Source organism: Ochotona curzoniae, unplaced genomic scaffold (assembly GCF_017591425.1).
Source record: "Ochotona curzoniae isolate NIBS_2020 unplaced genomic scaffold, NIBS_Ocur_1.0 scaffold_4505, whole genome shotgun sequence".
Taxonomy (NCBI): domain Eukaryota; kingdom Metazoa; phylum Chordata; class Mammalia; order Lagomorpha; family Ochotonidae; genus Ochotona; species Ochotona curzoniae.
In genome coordinates, this window is record NW_024467118.1 from 27,663,037 (window position 1) to 27,682,868 (window position 19,832).

At 34.6% G+C, this 19,832-nt stretch overlaps 1 protein-coding gene across 1 annotated transcript in view; it reads right to left on the reverse strand.

The window, feature by feature from the left end:
• The window catches only part of GABRG1 (gamma-aminobutyric acid type A receptor subunit gamma1), a 48,620-nt gene that overhangs the window by 18,922 nt on the left and 9,866 nt on the right, over window positions 1-19,832 (reverse strand). The window contains exons 2-3 of the mRNA XM_040966012.1: window positions 14,149-14,297; window positions 5,383-5,450 (exon numbers count right to left, since the gene is read on the reverse strand). Of these exons, the coding sequence (XP_040821946.1) occupies window positions 5,383-5,450; window positions 14,149-14,297 (217 nt within the window). The remainder of the gene's footprint in view (window positions 1-5,382; window positions 5,451-14,148; window positions 14,298-19,832) is intronic.

Genomic DNA, 19,832 nt, shown 5'->3' on the forward strand with positions numbered 1-19,832 from the left:
TTTGTTCCTTGAACCATATGGAAAATTACTGGGCAGACTCACTAAGAACATCTTATAGCTTTGTAAACTTGTTCTCAGTCCTGACACTTTATTTTCTAATCAACTATAATGAATCCAACCACCCTTTTCACCTTGCACAAATGTTTATACTTTCAGAATCTAGCAGTACATCCTGCATTAATGACATATTCTGATTTAATTATTTGCATTTTAACACAGAGCAAGCTCATAACGCATTCTATAGCAATTGCTGGAAAGAACACTGAGTTGATTTTATTTGCCATGATTCCGCACTTGCTTTGTGGGATCAGGCAACAGAAACTGCTGAAGATATCAGCCACGAAGTGCTTGTCTGGAAGCCAGCACCAGTAGACATATGCTCAGCTGCCAGTATTCCTAATCAAAATACACTGGTCGTCATTGAGATCTGTTTTATCTACCATGGAACTTTGCAAATAGCTTTAGATACTTCTTAGCTGGAAAGTTTTATTTAGGATATCTGAAATTCACAATTGTTCTCTCATTCTAAGACGTAAAAGGAGAAGCTGTAGAGTTTGGGGGGTCTTGAAAGTTCATCCTTGCTACATACTTTGTTTTGTTTCTCTCAAGCCCTTTTAAGTGGCTAAGCCTCAAAATATCCTGCAGTAAGATAGAAAGATCATTAAAGTCTGTTCCACTTGATGTTAACTGAAGAATCTAGTTTCATTAACTTATTTGTATTACTATCATTCCCAGAAAATGCTCAAACTGTGTTCTTGTTGATGTTTCTATTTAGAATTATAATTACCTGAATATTAAATAAGCAATGCAGATACGAAATGGAACTTCCTTTCACTCAGAATAAGAAGTACTTCAGCTTTTAAGATAAACATGCTGAGATAACAAATAGATCATTAGCAGTTGAGACCCAATCAATATAATGAGATTTATTGTATCTCCTCCCATGTTAGCTGACTAAATAGCATAATGAGTGCACGCTATCCATCCTGATCAAACTGTGTCGATTAAAGTTTGTAGTATGGTCTCACTATCACAATGCCAGTTTTCCAACTACATACTTTAATCTCACATATGAAAATACTACATGACTCAAGTTGTTAACTTTTATTACAGTAAATCTATTATGTATTATAAGTATTGGTTAGCTCAGCATTACCATCTGTTGAAAAGCATGAGAACTTCACGCAAAATACAAGGCCCACATGGGAATTAAAGTATACGCCTAATTTGGTCATGAAGTTTGGCTGATGATGAAATCCTTATCTGTCATCCCCTCCCAAATGATCTCATTTTGGTCAAGACAGAGTGATGAGCCAAATCATGGTTAGCAGTGGATCTGGTTATAGAGTTATGATTTGCAGAGAATAAGTACTCATCTAGCCAATCCATAGCACAAAAGGCTTTACACTTAATTAAAAGGTAACAGTATCATCTGTCTTTTCTCAATCATTGTAACAGCACCAGTGTATTTCCTTGTATTACCAAGGAAAAGAACTGATTTTATTCTATTTTTCAAGGGATAAAGGAAATAAAAGAAATAAAGAATAAAGAGGTTATAACAACAACTGTTAGTGAATTATTCAAGGCATCCATCAATACACTGACAGAGGTTTAAAGCATATTCAGCAAGCCTGATTCAGCTTCCTATAAGAAGGGTGTATATGGCAAAAGGAACATAAAATTAACAAATTAGCTTTTTTTGCACACATATGTATTGTTTCTGTTACTTCTGTATTATACTCTGTTTATATTGATTAAAATAGAGATTCATTTTCTGTATGTACACTTAATAAATAGGAAATTAATAAGACATCTAGACTTGCAATTGGCCAAATGACTAGGCAATTTGGCAACCTACTCAATTTGACAATAAATAAATAAATAGATAAATAAATAAATAAAACATCATCGAGTGATAATGGCAGGAATAGACCTCATGGAATCAGAAAGTGAATCAAAAAGTAGGGAGATTAAAATCCTCATTTTCCTCTTCAATAACACAACTAGATCTATTACTTAGGTAATATAAGCAATGTGTTTGCTTAATAATCTTGTGCTGTAGGTTACCGTCACATACCCATAATATCATCTTGAATCCCCCACAGAAATCAGTGAGCTTAGCTTGGTTTGGAGATTTGCTATGAGACTGAATATTATGCCCATTAGTTAAGGGTAAGACATTATTATTGAGAGACATATTTAAAATACGCACACAAAAATCTTTCTAAAACATGAAACTTAAGAGAGAAAGAAAAATTTAATTCCAATCTAGTAACAACTATTAGTGGTTTTCTGCTTACATTTAAGATGCTTTTAATCAGAACACTCATAAATTGATCAGTCACCAATATTCTGTTTTTTATTCCTTCCTTTATTAGTGCATTTGCCTGTCGTTTCTATTTGAAGTCCTCAAAATGGAAACTATGGAAATAACTATTTATTGACCTGTATACTTACTCCATTTATATTCAATTATCAGATACTCCATTTTTATGAAAACAACATTGAAATCACCAGTCTAATCCTGGAAAAAGTAAATAAACACACACACATATACATATATGTATATATCCTAAGGTAGAATAATTTTGTTTATATAGGTTACCAATGATCTGTAGAGGTGGAATTTTACATAACCAAGCTGAAAAAGAAACATCGATTTTTGGCAAAGCACACTCTAGCTAACTTTAGAAAAACCAGTGAAGTCAATTCATTTAGGTGTGTTCCTTTGATAACTCATATTGCATTTGTAGTTAAGAGGAAATAGGGGACACTGTGCTCCTGCTTGCTTAATTACACCCAAGTTGGCTTCCTTGATTACATTCATATTCCAGGCAATTTTTCTCATCTTACGAAAAGCGAATTCTAATTTCCCTTCATTGTTTAGTTAAACTCTTCTACAAAACCTAGTTTTCATTAATCCCTGGTATGACAATGCTTTCCTTTAATAAACAATATCGCATGTTCCACAGAGCGTTTTAATGTTCTTATTATCAGTAGCAATTTCATTTAATTAGCAGTTTTTCAAACGACCACTGTCCAAGGTTACCATTATGTAATTACTCCACTGGGAAAACTAAATCTTTAGTACCATGAATCTTTTAAATAGGAAGATATCACAGAAATCTCTTGGTAACCATCATGTGAATGTGTTTCTAGAATACTAATTCAGCCTTGAATCCTCTCTCATTATTTTAATGACCATATTTTACATTTCAAGAATTCATGCAAAACAAGAACCAAGTTTGAAACAACAATAATGACAGCAAAAACACACAGTTGAGGAAAGCACAGACTTTTTCATACTGTTAGACAGGCCTCGCTACTAGAGGCACTGCCTGCTTAGAGACTGAACATTAAAATGGATTTACAGCTCAGGAATTAGGACCAACATACCCACACCAGTCCCTGAGTTCAGACCCTGGCTCCGTTCCTATCGCAGCTTCCTACTAACTCGAATCCTTGCAGGCAACAATGAGAGCTCAAGGAGATCACTAAAGTTCCCAGGGCTTGCCTCTTGACCTGCCCTAGCACCAGGTACAGTGAGTATTTGAATATTTTTCTCTACCTCACAAATAAATAAAATTATCTTCCCTTGACTCTCAAACCCCCTTCTATTCCTACTACTCCTGTTTTTTTTTTTTTTTAATGAACAATGAACGATTTTCCTGAGAAGAAAAATGAACATTTTAGTGAAGCATTACTATATAAGTTCTCCTATTTGAATGATAAAAACTTCAACATTTTTGTTCACAGGTATGCGGAATATGTTCTACTTACAGAACGACAGTGGATTTTACAGTACGTTGTTTTGGTCACAGATAATACCTGAAACCTCATTGAAATCTTGGCTTTTGTTTCTGTGTCATTGCCTTTCTACTCCTCGTCAAACCTGCTGCCTCCTTGACCAACTCAGAATCCCCTTCAAGTCCATGAAGGCAGGTGCTCCCTTAGCTTTCCCACCTTTCAATTCTTCAGTCAGCATTTTTAAGCCTTTTAAATATTTTCCAATTTTAGAGAATTTATTCTTTAGCCCAGATTTCCCCAGCCCAATATTTAAGATTGGCATCTTTGACATTCTTGGAAGACATTCCTTACTCTCTCACATTCAATTTATCCAAAACCAGAGTATATCCATTTTCATTAAGGTAACAGTGATGTCAGGCATAGTCCAGCCAGAGTGCTTTCCTGGCACTAATCAACGCAGACAGCTGTGAAAGCGAACCACAATCATGCATACAGCAAGGTGGGGCAGGAAAACTTGGATTTAAGGTAATACTGTAAGAATTAGCAGACACAGCAATTGTCAGATACAATGCATTGATATGGGGATTTAAGTGAGTGAAGCATTGTAGTAAAGAGATGATTTTACTGTTTTAACAATAATCTGTTATCAATTCAGACATCTTCCCAGAAAAGCAGGCAAATCACACGAAGTAGGACCAAATAGCTTCTTCTGAATGCATCATTAGTACTGGCAGCACATACTGTGCTTAACCTCATCTTTAATAAAGACCATACTAGCTGCAACATATCTCTTTATATCTTAAAGTGACACAATGTATAAATAATGAGTTATCAAATTCCCCATCCCCCCCCAAAAAATCTCTCTAATACTTTTAAGGCTGCTGTTGTCTTAGCCAGGTTAATTGCTACATACTGTGTAAAACCTTAGATATCTACTTCCCACAACAATAAACCAACTTCTTAATTGATCTCTCAAACCCTGACCTTAGCTTCTTGCATTCATTTTCTATGCTGTTAAGAGGAATGTTCTGAAAGTAAAAATCAGAATTAGAGACTCTCTTGTTGAAAAGCTTCCAGTAATTTCTGTTACGCAGAGGGTTACAATTCATAAAGCAGCATTTAAGCTTCCTTTTATAGTTGTTTATAAGAACAGCCTTGAAAAGCCTTTAAACATATCTTGCTCCATGGTTGTTTATCCCACACTTTATATGCCAGGGATATCAATTTGCTGAATGCCCTAAACTTACCAGGTGTTTCATTGCTCTGTGGTTTCATTCATACTGCTTTCTCAGCCAGAAACTCTTTCCTTCTCTGCCTGTTCCCCGCCCCTCACCTTTTGATGTCCTTTTTCCAGATATTTTCATGGACACACTCTGAAAGGCTCAAGTTTTAATCCTCTGACATAACACTTCCAAACACAGCTCATTGTAAACATGAGCCAAAAACACGGTAACAATTCTTAGATAAAATACTTTGTTTCCAGTTGCCACTAACGGAAACATAACAACTCCCCATGTTGGTCTGGATTCATGAAAAATCAGCTGTAAAAAACAACTATCAGCAAGTTGAGTCAAATTCTCTCTATTCTAAACATGCGTGTTTGAGATCTCCATATTTTTTACATTCCTTACTTACCATGTTTATGGGATCAACTGGTCCAATGCTGTTTACATAAACGTCAGTTTCAATTACTGTGGGCCTCACTGTAAAATAGCAACACAATGAATTTTCAAGGATTAGAATAGAGATAGTTCTGAGTAAACATCAGTTCTAAATAATTTTTATTAGCGCACACTATTTTGTCATTTCAACCATAAAACATTTCCCATTGTGAAATGTAAATGTATTACTCATAAAACCACCAAGAATTTTTCAGTTTATAAAAGAGTCAATATGTAAACGTTGATATTTTAGCTGAAAACGTCAATGCAAGCGAAGCGTACTGATGATCTGCGAAGGAACATAGATGCACACAGAGCAAGAATGGACTGCCGGTGAAGTGGCTGAAGAGGCCCTGACAGTAGACTGCTGGACTCCTGACGTTGTCTGTGCCTGTATTGTTGGGAGATAACGTCAATGACAGCATGAAGGACATGCAACTGTTCCTGAAAGGCACCCATTGTAAAACTAGAGGGGAAATCAGTGCGGAGGGGAGGGAATTTGGGGAGGAACACGGGAAATCCCAATGCCTATTCAACTATGTCATAAAGCAAAACAGAACAACATCATCCACTAAGCTTAGTTTATCCAAAAATATGTTAAATTGTTGGTTCTGAAATAGTTATAGAGAGTTTTAGGAGTGAAGCTCATTTTGGATCTTAAATAATATCTAATCTGCTTACTGTTTATCAGTAGTGTGTGCTGGTAAATATTTAACAAGTCTGCTTTCAGAGGGGGTGGAATGAAGCCCTGACTCACAGCTTTTGTTGATTTCACATTACAAATATTCCCACCATGATTGATTTAAAGATAACAAAGAGAAATCAATTGAAAGCAGAGTGGAAACAATATAGCATAAAATAACAATTGTAAGCAAGTCCGAGATAATTCAGGGGCACACACTAGAAATTGAATCATAGTCGTAAGAATTAAATCACATAATGTACCTTTTTTTCCTATATGCATATTTAGCTTCTCAAACCAACCCTAATTCCTCTCAATGTCACGTAAGATGCAAATGTTTCCTTCATATATATAAAGAAATATATATATAGTATACATATGTATTTAAACATAACCTTTATAAACAAATATATAAAATGCCGATAGAAAATACATAGACACTGACTATATATATTCAGGAACTATTATTGAGGAAAAGGTATGTAAGCGGACAAGGAGGGTTTAAAGAAAGAATGAACAGGACATTTGGTCGTCTCTCAAAAAAAAATGTTAAAATCAATTATGAGATGAAACTTAAAATGTTAAAGCAATAACTCTGAAAGTGGATTATAAAATACATGTCAAGCACATGTATTTGTGATCAACATAAAACAAGTGTGCCTGAAATGAAAAAATGAAAAATCCTATCAGTAAGTTCAATGTAGAAAAGTACTTAGATAAAGAATACACTAAATGATTATGAAACATGTATTTACAATCTGTAAAGATTTTTATATCCCATTTTGTAACTTTGAAGTGCCAGTGTTTGATCTTGCCTTTTCTTCTAAAGCCCTAAATCAGTAGAGAGACTAAACCTGACAATAAACTAAAACAAACCATATCTTGGAACTACAGTTAGCAATAGACACACACATAATCACTAGAGGAAAATAACAGAAATCTGTAAATGGAGCTTGATAATAACTCATTGCCTCTTCTATTGATTCATGTTGCACGCAGTAAATGTGGAAAATTACTTAAAATAAAGGTTTGCTGGAATTAGTCTCTTTCATATCATTGTGATTTTTAGAATCCAAAGTTTATTCACTCTTGTGACAGCAATAATGTGCAAAAATAAAAACAGATTATTTCAATTCAAAGCTGAAAATTTGAGCTAAAATGGAATTGTCATTGCAGGCTCATTAAATGATGTCTTGTAAGTGGACACAGATTATGTTTAACTCACTAATACATACAGAGATCAAAAATTCCTTTCTTTGCAGTTGTGTAGCACTGAATGAGAAAACCATGTCCTGCCACAGCAAATTGCATTTTTACATACAGAAGGCAGGAAAAAATGACATGGTATTATTTTTGCAAGGATTCTTTCTGTGCTGTGATTCAAAGTAATTTGGTCTAAGTACTTCCACAGAAGAGAAGTATATACACGCTCAGTGGGGAGTGGGCAGAGAGAAAGAAAAGATGCTCAGGGCAGCTTCAAGGAAAAGCAGCAAAGATGCAGACGAAGGAAAAATGTTGAAAGAATAAAGCACTGAAATCCATTAAGATTTCCACATCGTTTCAGGGAGGCTAGGGAAAACTAACTCCAGAGGTAAGTAATTAATGTCTGAGTCAGAAAACACAAAGAAAAATTGATTTTAAATTTTTTTTCATAATTGATCTAACCATGCTTTCTTGGATACTCGTTCTAAGATTAGCATAGCATTGTATGTATCTTTCTGTTCATCTGTACTTAAAATTAATTGCACAGTTAATAATTTTAATTTCAAAGAATTTTTTAAACACTTCTCTTGTTTTTTCCAGGATAAGAATATCTTAGAGAAGATGAAATAGATTCCTTAATGTAGATACTGCAGCACACACAGACTTCATTTTATTTGTATCAATATATCAATGAATTTTATTTACTCAGAAATTCATCAAAACAGGTATATCCTTGTCTGGGACACCGGTAGGATCTAAGTTCATGGGCTTTTAAACACTGGTTAATGTGCTTCTCTTCCAGTCCTTGGTCACATGCAGATCTCCTTTTGTAAACCTGTGCTGCTGAGAGGCTCTTGTGTGGCAGTGTACAGGTTCAGGTCCTAGATCTACTGCACATTCCAGCTTCCAGGTAATGTGTACCCTGGAGGGGTGGTGGGTGACGGGTTTATGTACCTGGGTGTCTGCTTCTCATGTGGAAGGATGTGGTTGGATTTGGGGCTCCTGGCTGCAGTTTTTGCCCAACTGGCTGTTGCTGACGTGTCTGGAGTGAACCAGATTTTGTCTCTCTTCCCATCTCCTTGCATTTCAAATAATATTAATTATAAAGCAGTGCTCAAAACTTTATGAAACATTTCTGAAAGTTCCTTTGAAGAGTCAAGTTTGTCTGAAAATGTTCCCTCTGAAGTATTATCTCTGACACTCAGCTGATAAAATAGGAGAGATGTTAGTCAATAGTCTTATTTTTTGGTGGTCTCCAAGCATAATACAATTTGGACATTATGCTAGGTCAGTAAAATAAGTTGGAAGTTCCCTTTCTTTTATTTTCTGAAAGATATTGTGTAGGTTTGCATGTTGTCTTATGCATCTTATAGAAAATCAACAGAATATAAATGAATCAGAATATAGAGTCTGCATGTTGGGCAGAGGTCAGCAGGAGCTGTAGGCAGTTAAGTTGCAGCTCGGGATGCCAACAGCCATATCCAAGAGCTGCTTGGATTCCCAGCCACTCCCCTTCCAGTCCGGCTTCCCAGTGATGAGTTTGGGAATGCAATGGATGATAGCCCAAGTCTTGAGTCCCTGTGAACCCTACGGAGATGGAATTTCTGGCTCCTGGTGTTGACTTGAACCAAACTGTACTCCCTTTCATGAGTCAAGTATAAAAATACCTAAATTAAAGATAAAGATGCAATATTTGGCCTATGCTGTCAGGCTTTGGGTCATTTTCCTGTTATCACACTTGCGAGGGCACCAGGTGAGGAACATCCACAAAGCAGACCCGCAAGGGTGGCAGGTGGTGTGTTCTGTCTGCTAGTCAACGGGCGATAGTCACGGTTTTGCTGGTATTTAAGAAGTGGTGGGAAGATCTTTCTTCTCTCTCTTTTTCCTCTCTTTTTCTATCTCTTCTTCTTTCTGCGTCAGTCTGCCTTTTAAATAAATACATCTTTTTAAAATGAATAACATTTATGTCACTCATAAATACAGCTGCAAAATGATAAATAATGATCATTAAATAGACTCTAACCCCACATAAAATACATAAAGTTTCATGACCAAGAGGTCTTTCCAAGAATGCAAGTTGTGTTCTACTAAATCCAAATAGGAAAAAAAAATGAGATTATTTCCAAAAATGTTGAAAAGATACTTATCAAATTTCAATACCACTTCCTAAATTAAAAATTAAGATGGATAGCTGGGTTTTTTTTTTTTGAGATATATACACACTAAAGACATTTCCTCTAAGATTCAAAATATGAATGTTGACCACCAGCTCCAATATTTTTGATACTAAAGAAGACCATCATTGAATGCTATCAGCTATGATATATCAATTAGGTACATGAGTTAGTAAGAAAAAGTGTAATTATTTATGTTTATGAGATGCGATGTCTTAATGATTTAAGTACTACAAATTTACACAGATAATTTTACAAAGTAACATAGCAATATAAAATAAACAATATTATTTATCAATACCATGTTCAAGAAATCATAACCTTCAACAGAAAAAGCAAAACTAATTAGAATTAAACTTAATAAGTGTAAAAATGTATATACGTGTCTTTAAAATACTTTGGATGACACATAATCAATGTAGAAATTGATACTAGCATCCCTATCCTTGTGTTAAGCTTTTCAATATTAGTTCTCCCCAAATTAATTTGTGTATTTTAAACAACTACAATATAAATACCAATAAAATATTTTTCCACAAGCTAAACTTGCTGAAGAAAAAGCCCATTTAAAAACACAAGAGTAACCACAAAAAAATGGGTAAAGAAAAAGATAGAACAAAGTAAAATATGAGATGAGACTAGACCTATAGGACATTAATATGAGTGATGTAGTCTCAGGGGACTATTGTACCACACAATGATATAATGTAGTTATACATAAATATAGAAGTAGAGCAGAGAATGAAATAGAAGAGCTAAAAATAACTAAAATACACAAGAAAATGTAATGTAAGTCAAAGTTGATGTTTCAAGCAAGAAAAAGAAATATTGCCATTTTAAGTAAATAATCCTGGCTCTACAGAATAACTCTGCAAAAGGTGAAGTTGGATTTACACTTTACATTGCAGATAGCAATAATTTCCAAAAGGGTCTGAGACTAAAGATGAAAAAATAAAATTGCACAAGTACCAGAAGTAAACTTTACTGGGGCCATAAAATTACCATAAATTGGCTTAAAACAACAGTGGTTTCTTCTTTCTCTTCTGGCTACCAGAAATCCAAAATTAAAGTTTCAACAGGTTATACTTCCTTAGGCAACGCCAGCTAAGATTCTGTTTTTTGTCCATTACAGCTGATGGTAACTATAATATCCCTCATGCTAATGGGCCTTCTCTCGGGGTTTTTCAAATCACTTCAGTCTTTTTTATCTGTACTCATCTGTTCCTTCTTCCTACCAGAATATGTGTCATTGGATTTAGATCCACAGGGAAATTCCAAAGTGACCATCTTTTCAATTATGTTCACATGCAGTGATTCTGGGATTGGGATATGTACCTGGATTTGTGGAAGCTGATATGTAGCCTGCTATAGAGTCTTTCATGGATTAGAATTCTCTTGGTACAGGTGTCAAGATGAGGGATTAAGACAACTGCATCCTGTATCTCGTATCTGAGAGCCTGTGTTTAATTTTTGATGCCATGTTCTGACTTCAGGTTCCTATAGATGCAGCCCCTGGGGAAAAACCAGGATGACTAAAAAAATGGGCTCTTGGTTCCCATCAGGGACACCTGGATTGAGTTTCAAACTCCTGGCTTCAGCCAGAAACAACTCTAACACTCCTGCCCTAGCTTCCACCTCTAATTGCCACCTTCTCATATAAAAATTAAAAAGAAGTCATAAAACAGAGGTATAGGGCCCAGCGCAGTAGCCTAGAGGCTAAAGTACTTGCCTTGCAAGCACCAGGATCCCCTATGGGTGCCTATTTGTGTCCTGGTGGCTCTGCTTTCCATCCTGTTCCCTGCTTGTGGCCTGGAAAAGCAGTCAAGATGACCCAAGACCCTGGGATCCTACACTTGGTTAGAAGACCCAGAAGAGGCTCCTGGCTCCTGGCTTTGATTCGGCTCAGCTCCAGCCACTGCAGCCATTTCAGTAGTGAATCATTGGATGGAAGATCTTACTCTTTGTTTCTCCTCCTCTCTGTGTATCTGACTTTCCAATTAAAAAAAAAAAAGAGGGATAAAGACCCTGAAATCCATTATTAAATGAGAAATAAATATGAACATAAAATTCTACAGCATGATATTAATTAAATGAACCCTGAACTAATGACATTATGAAACATTTAGTAGACAAAAAATAATCAATAAAGATAAATCATTTCTGAGCTAACAGGATGGCCAAACTAAAAGTTCTGAGAATATATATCTCAATATTCAGACTACAGGAAAATTAGAACTCTTACACACTATTTTTAGGAATTGAAAATAGTAATCTTTCTGGAGGGAACATTCCTCAATCAATTCTGAAGTACATATACGAATCTGTTTTAATCCCGAAATGGAATATGTGACAATTAATTCTGAATTAATCATTCACTAACATGATTATTTATTTATATATATTTATGTATATGTATATATAGAGAGAGAGATATAAATGTCCTAAACCATTAATTGCTTTACTGTTGGTTATTTGCAAGATACAAGAATCAACCATATATTGCCTAAATTATAATATAATTCTACAGTGGACTATACTAAAATGTTAAGTAGACTATGGAAGATCTAATTGAAATGAAGCAAAATAGAAATTAGCATTTAAAGTAGACCATCTTTCTTATCTTCTCAGCTCTGCAAATAAATATGTAAAGAATTAAGCATAAGTCAATGACCTGTTTGTCATGAGAATGGGAACAAATAGAAGGCAAGTTAGAAATGAAATATTTCAATAATCAGATATTTGCTGGTAATAATCTCACTTCTACAAAAAAAATATTAAAAATAAGGAAAGCATAAGCACAAATACTTGAAAAATACTGTGCAAAGTGAAGAATAAAGTCACGCTGGAGAGAAGAGGGAATGTAGAGCTAACTTCAGTGAATTGGGGGAGCAATAAAAGAACATGAATGGTGCAAGTGTTCATTTATTTTCATAGGTTCATAATTGATCAATAGAGATACACCAAATTGCTCAAACAGAGAATTGTAGGGTCACAATATGATGAGCAGTTTTCAGAAACTTTATGAAAAACTTAATATTATAAAAGCCTGCAGGGATGTTAGATATCTTTTCCACCAAAATAAACTCAGGTTTTAATCCTGTTTTATGCAAACTTTTAAAATACCCTCTTACAGTTATTCCTTATGCTATAATTACAATTAAATCCATCAAAGGAATGCGTCATCACCTGGCAAGTAGAAAAGCAATAACTGCCACAGGTAAAGAACGTTAACAATCCTAGAGAAACAAGCCAGAGTGAGGCGACACACATGTACGCAGTCTCACGGCATGTGCTCGCAACACAGCAACACAGCAACTCATTGAAAATGCAGAACTGGAAATGTCATGGAGGGAAAATACAAAATTAAAAACACCAGTAATAAAAAAGATACAGCATCCGGCACTTTCTGCTATAATACACATAAATGGCACAACATCACTGCTGTGGTATTCCTAGTTAAAATGCATAAACCCACTGTATTAGCACTCAAGTCAGAACTCTAATTCAAAGTCCTTGGAAGTTTCAAAATTTATTTTGCAGCATTTATTTATCTTCTGGTCAGAAAAAATACTGACCAACTATTTGATTTTCTGTAATGATTTTTTCAGTTTTTGAAATCAATGCTATGCTAACAAACACCAATATATTACATTTTCCTCTCTTCTCATCTCTGATTTCTGATGTATACTACTTTTTACTTAAATAATTTAGGATACCTAAAATTTAATAATTAAGACATTATTAATTATTATGTCTTATTGACTTGTTTTATGGAAGGAAGCTGTACTAGTTATACGTATTGATGTGTAAGTACAAGCTTTCTCTTCCATTAATGTCCACTTGTTTAAAATTTACAATTTAATCTAAATTTTAAAATGTCTAATAAATAAGTATTTTATACGTTTATTTTTGTATAGTCACCATACAGTGCTAAACAGAATTCCATAGCTTATCCATTCCTTCAACCTTTGAATAGAACTTTTAAAACTTCACATAAAATTACATCAGATAGTTCTCTAATAGAGAAATATATTTAAACTCCTTAATTTGGAAGTCTATTTAAAAGACACATGCAAATTTTTCTTTATAGAAAACACTAATACAAACTAAGCAACATATAATGTTCATTAATTTGGTGTGGGAAAAGTTCCACTTGATAAAGAGTTCAACTTTTGTATGTTGATTATGGATTTAAAGCCAAGTTCAGTGAAATTCTTTGCTTATTAATGTTTCCTTGTTTTAAAGAGTCATAAGGAAGATTTTGCTATTTCATAAGTTTTACACATAAATGCAAAGGATAACAATTGATTGCTTTGAAGAACAAAGCTTGTTTTCTACATGAATCATACTATTATTTTTCAAACAGTACATAATAGACACACTACTGGAATTCTTACTTTTTAAATATTAGATCATATTTCTCAACCTTTTCGGTACTTTAACAAAATCCTCCTATTGCAACTCTTACTGTAGAAGTTACAAAATAATTATATTAAATATCTTTATAGGTTGTTTTTTTTTTTCTTCAAACTATGAACGCCGCAAACTGACCATTCCTACGAATAATGTTCAAATCCAGAAGGCTCTCTGACCTACTTCAGATGCTCAAGTAATATGATTAATGACCATTAGTAAGATTTTTCATAGCAAGCAAAACCTCAGGCTGATAACACAAACTCACCACCTATATCTGGACGCAGTTTGTTGTCATATCCTTGAAGCAATGAGTTGAGAATTTGTGTGATATCTCCTTCATGGATTTTTGGTGCCAAGACCCAAGTTTTATTCACCGTCAAATCCTCATCATCTTCATCATCTGTTTTATCAACACTAAACAATTCAAAGAAAAAACTGATGTCAGAGAGTTGAACTAATACATATGTATAATATATATAAATATTTTATCCATACATTTAGAAATATTTTAAGATAAGCATAATGGCAAAGAGAGTGGTAACAGTGACAAACTCAATAGCACTAATTAGTAAGACTAACACTTCCATCATCTTGTATTTTTTCCCAATATTAAAATGCTCAAAATTTAAATATTAGCTGCAAAAAATGCATACAATGAAAGAAAAACAAGATAGATTTTGACTCGCCTCACAACCATACAAAAGGAAACATACAAATAATGGATTGTATAAGTGAACAGATTTGAACACCTTCTCTACAATCATGTTTAATGACCACAAACCACCAAGTCCAAGAATAAAAATTAACAGGTCAAGGTGCATTTGACAATCCTATAATATTCATGAAAATATATGCATAGAAAAATTTATGAAACTATATACATAGAGAAGAGCACTTAAGGAAAGATGAATGGGAAATGTTTCAAAGAAAGGTAATTTATACTCCTATACTCGCTCCTTTTAAGTGATTCAGGAAATCATGAATGGGTGACTCATTGATCCATACACAAGTAGCACTGGGAGCATAAGTATCAGATTTTCAAGAAGTAAGACTTGAATGATCACAACAACCCTGGCTTTATTTTGTAAATGAGAAAGCCTGGGTAACTAGCCAAAGCATCAACCCATTTGTAATCATAATTCAGGTGACCTCTGTCTCTCTAGCTGTTTCCTGCATCCAAGTCTTAACAAGCATAAAGAATCAGCCCAGATTGCCTTAGAAATGTGCAGTAGTATAGATTTCCATCTTACGACTCATAGGAAATAACAAGCTTCGCATGGTTAACCATTATAACCCCATCTTCCTTTGAGTAAGATCATTCTAGTCTTAGTCACTAGTTTAGTAGCTAGTTAAAACAACAACAAACACTCTAAAGTTCCAGTGAACAGCAAACAGTAAACACTAATGTTGGAAAAAACAAGTAAATGTACAGCCTGTTAAGTTATTTACATATACTTCAGAGTCGGGCTCTTTTCCAGGAGTAAATATCTAAGGTTTTGTCTCAATATCTTTAGCTAACCTTTGTAAATTATCCATTTAGGTATCTTTTGCTTTGGAACCAAACATCTTGGCAAATGCAGCCTCCCCTCGATCTATAGTGAACTTTCAAATTATACTGCCTCAATCCATCTTCACAAAGCCCTATTGTTATTATTAACAGAAGTTGAATTTATTGTTATCTTCAATGCTTTTCCTCCCCTCTTGCTGTTTTTGTCTAACTTAGGCACGTGACCTGTAACTTCTTCATGCCCGAGAATTTCACACCTCTCTTCTATTGACCTTAGACATGTCCCTATGACTTATTTGCCTAACGACATATAAAATTGAGCTGTATCATTACTGAGTGGAAGGTTTAGTGTCAATAACCGTTTTCATGTCTCTTGTCCTTCCACCAGAAGATACACCATATTCAGAGTGTTTAATTTCTTCCCTGCTGGAGTGAAGGTGACATGGAGAGAACCACAGCTACAATACAATGGACACTAAGAATGAGCCAGAAGTAAATATTCCGGATTGTGAATCAGAGATTTGGGAGAATTTGTTGTAACACCCTAACCTAATCTACTCCAACTGATAGCTGCTCTGCAGCTCTCACAGTATTTTCATTTAGTGTTTGAGAAAACAAATTGAAAGATGTTGGATAACATGTACCTCAGTTTTCAACTCAAAAATCTCATCAGTTCTTCTCATGAATGCCAACTCATCACACAGTCTTAGAAAGTTCTTCCTCAAAAAAAAAAAAAATCTAGCTTCCCCATATGAGGCATAAATTGAATAAAGAGCAGGTGCTTGTTTTGCAACATCCTTAACAGAGGATAATTCTTATCCTTGCATTCCATTACTTCACACAAGGAAGAATAACATCTGAGACGTCAACATGACCAAGGCAATATCATTAACTTCTGATGCTAACACCAGTACTCGACATAGGCAGTATCATGCTGATTCCAACACGACAGAAATTCATAGATGGATATGAATGAATGTTGTGCTTCTGTTGAAACACTCTTAAACAAGAAGCTTTAATGTCTTTAGTTAGCTATTAAAGTAATTATCCTGCAATATTTAACATGTGGTGTATACACTGCTGAAATATTACTGCACATTTTTCCAAATAAATTCCTATTGCTTTTCTAAATTTATAACATATATTTATTGTTTAACTACTGTACTATAATCCTGAAGTCTTAAGATTTCCTGCCACTGTGAGTTTCTTGAAATTTTTCTTACCTAATTAGACTTGCTAAGATGTAGCCAACCACTGAAATTTTAGGTTACATCTGCCTAGCATGGAACATCGGTAGCATACAGACAGGCTTGATACATTTAAGCATTAGACCTTTCCTTGAAGCAGGAGTATAATAAATGAAATTTCTATGAAAAATAATGACTTATCTTTTTTTGCTGGAAGAAGCATTTGGGAATTTAAAGTCACAGGCTCATTTAATCGCTACGTTCTTTTCCCAGTAGCACAGAAGTAATATGACAGTAAACTTCAGTAATAATATGATGATATACTTCCTCTTTTGCCAATAACAGAATGGATTTGCATTATAGTTAATTTATCTACATCTTCCCTCTAAGCTCTCTAAATTGACTTCAGAATATTCATTTATTACTTTAAATATTGGGACTTTTTATTATAAAGTGATAGTGTGCCTGCCACCTTCAGGTCTTTTAAATCTATGAGATTCTTGTAGCTTCTGTCTTTTTTAGATCACTATATATTTTGAGAAACAGGCATGATTTTCTCAAATAATTTTCCATGAATTTCTAGATTTGTGCTCAAGGATTTTTTTTTTACATAATTTTATTAACTTGCATTCTAACCTTTGAGAACATACATTTAGAACCTGATTACATGAAGTTTTTTGTTTATTACAATGATAAATGTTTTCCTTCTTATCTTCAGGGATTGAAAATACCTATAATGCATCACAGGAGTTTACCGTGTTTCAAGAGCCTGTGTCCCATTCCATTCAACTGTTATAATTTAAGTCACAGTTGAGAGAACTACTGCAGCATCCCTGAAAATATGCTACTTTGTTCCCCAGCCATGCTAACATCACTTCCTTGCCAGCCAGATGCCCATTTGGGGCATCAGAACACAGCAGATCCAAGCTGTCCCAGGCAGCAAGTGAATGAAGCAGGAACACAGTGTGCCCTCTGTCCTCACCGAAACTTTCTCACTAAGGGCTCTGCCTCAGACTTTCTGATAGTAGCTTCCTTTCTCCACCTCTGCTTTCTAGATGTCAGTAACCCATGAGAACTGGAGACCTCTCCTGTCCGGATACAACCTTTGCCTCCCATTTCCCAGGCATTTCTTTCAAACACACCTTATGTATATAATCTTCTGCTTTTTACATTCTTCAATGATAAACCATTTTCTATTTAAGTGTTTTAGTTTCAGAGAGAGAGAGAGAGAGTTATGCTACTCTGAAGGTGGGAGCTAGAAGCTTCTTCTGGGTCTCTTTTGGTGTTGCAGGAGCCTGAGTAATTGGGCCATCCTCTGTTGCTTTCCAAGGTACATTAACTCAAATTAGCATCAATATGGGATGGTGGCATCAATTGCTTTAACCAGTATACTGCAGCGCAGGCCCTAGAAAATTGTTTTGATTGCAGGTGAAATACACTGCTAAGGCCGGTTGTAAACCTCATTGCGGCAAAAGGACAGGTGCAGTTAGTTGCAGTGAATATATTGTCTATACCCATATTATTCATATACTTCATATTCACTACTATTCAGCTGTATTCAGATTATTATGTGTAAATAATTTGGTAGTAAATGCAATAAGTGTTTTTGGCTGCTACTTCTACTTCCATGCATTTATCTCATGGTGATTATATACTCATGGAGAAAATGTCCAAACTGTTTCTTTAGAAGTAAACATCAAAGTTATCTTACATTTGTCACTTGGGGTTAGCACAACCTTCTCTTCTAGAAATAAATATGGCGAGTGACATTTGTAATAAGGGAATCAATTAATCAGGTTGCCCTAAATGATATGTAAGCACATTGGATCAAGGAATCTGATCTCTTGCCTTTTACACTCGGAAAATAAGGACATAATTATGTCTAGAAATCATAACTTGTTCTTTTGTTAATTGGAACATTTTTATTGTTATCATTTTAATATTAATCACTATCATGAGAATTATTTGGGTATCCTTGTTAGCATTCATGTAATCAATTGAGAAAAACCAACCGTTAAGATTGAACAAACCATCATTTCATACTCAAAACCTATATTTTACATAACCTTACTTATGACTTAAGAGATAAATTCAAGTACCAGGTTTCAGTCTAGTGGTCAGTGCGCTGACTTTCCATGACAGAGTTCCTGAGTTGGAGTCCCTGCTGCAGCTCCAGACTAGAGCTCCCTGAGAATGTAGACTTCGTGACATGGTGATGCTGGCTCAAGTAACTGAGCTTCTACAACCCCAATGGGAGAGCTGGGTGTTGGAGGGCTTGAACACTGCCTGTCATTCTGTTTCTCTGGCTCTCAAATAAGTAAATAAGTGCTAAGCTCTGCTTCTTTAACTTTATTTCCAAAAATCTATGTGACTTCTCCAAAGATTCTATGTCATTTAAATTGTCAGTTGCATATTAAGTATTTTAGGAATGTAGACTATTGGAAGTATCTACGTTTTAGAGGCATTATGGCCTATACTTCACACAATAAACAAGGAGAGTGGAATTCTAAATATATGAATAATTTCATTAGGAATGAAAAAATTCATAATAAAGTATAAGAAAAGTTCAGACTATGAAGGATACAATCCTTACAAAGTTGGAAAAGTAGATCAAAAGATTGCTGCACTATGTGAGAATTCATAAAATATTTAAATACTTATCAGAAGTAGTGTTAGAACAATAAAAAAGGATCAGTTAAGTGGAAATATCTGGAGAAAAGAACCAAGAAACATAAGCTTGGAAAATTGCTCAATATTAGGAGAAAATAAGATTTTGTATTTTTATATGCATTTCTGAAGCTGCTAAAAGCACACTGCACCTTACAATGATCAGCTAATTTTTAACTTTAAATGTAGGAAGTTCTTGTTATATAAAATCAGATTGAATAGTTCTTCCAATCTTTTCATGAGGAGTAATGATTTGCTCAGTTACTTTAATAAAAAGAAACAGTTTTGCTGAATTCTTTCTCATAGTTGCTTTACTTAACAAGGTCCAAGCATGCATAGGTCAAATAGAAGCTAAGAGTGTAATCCCTGTTCTTTATCATGTGTCTGCCAAGGTAAATAAATACTGGGAATTTATGAGAAAATACAAAATATGGCATATGTTTTTATCTACTTTATAAAATTGAACGTTAAAACTGAGCAAATACAAGTGCTTCAAATTACTTCAAGATTCAGAAATAAATGGTGATAAACACTATTTTTGCACAGAGTGTCTTACTGTTACAGTGGTGGCTGTTCCCAAACCTCTCT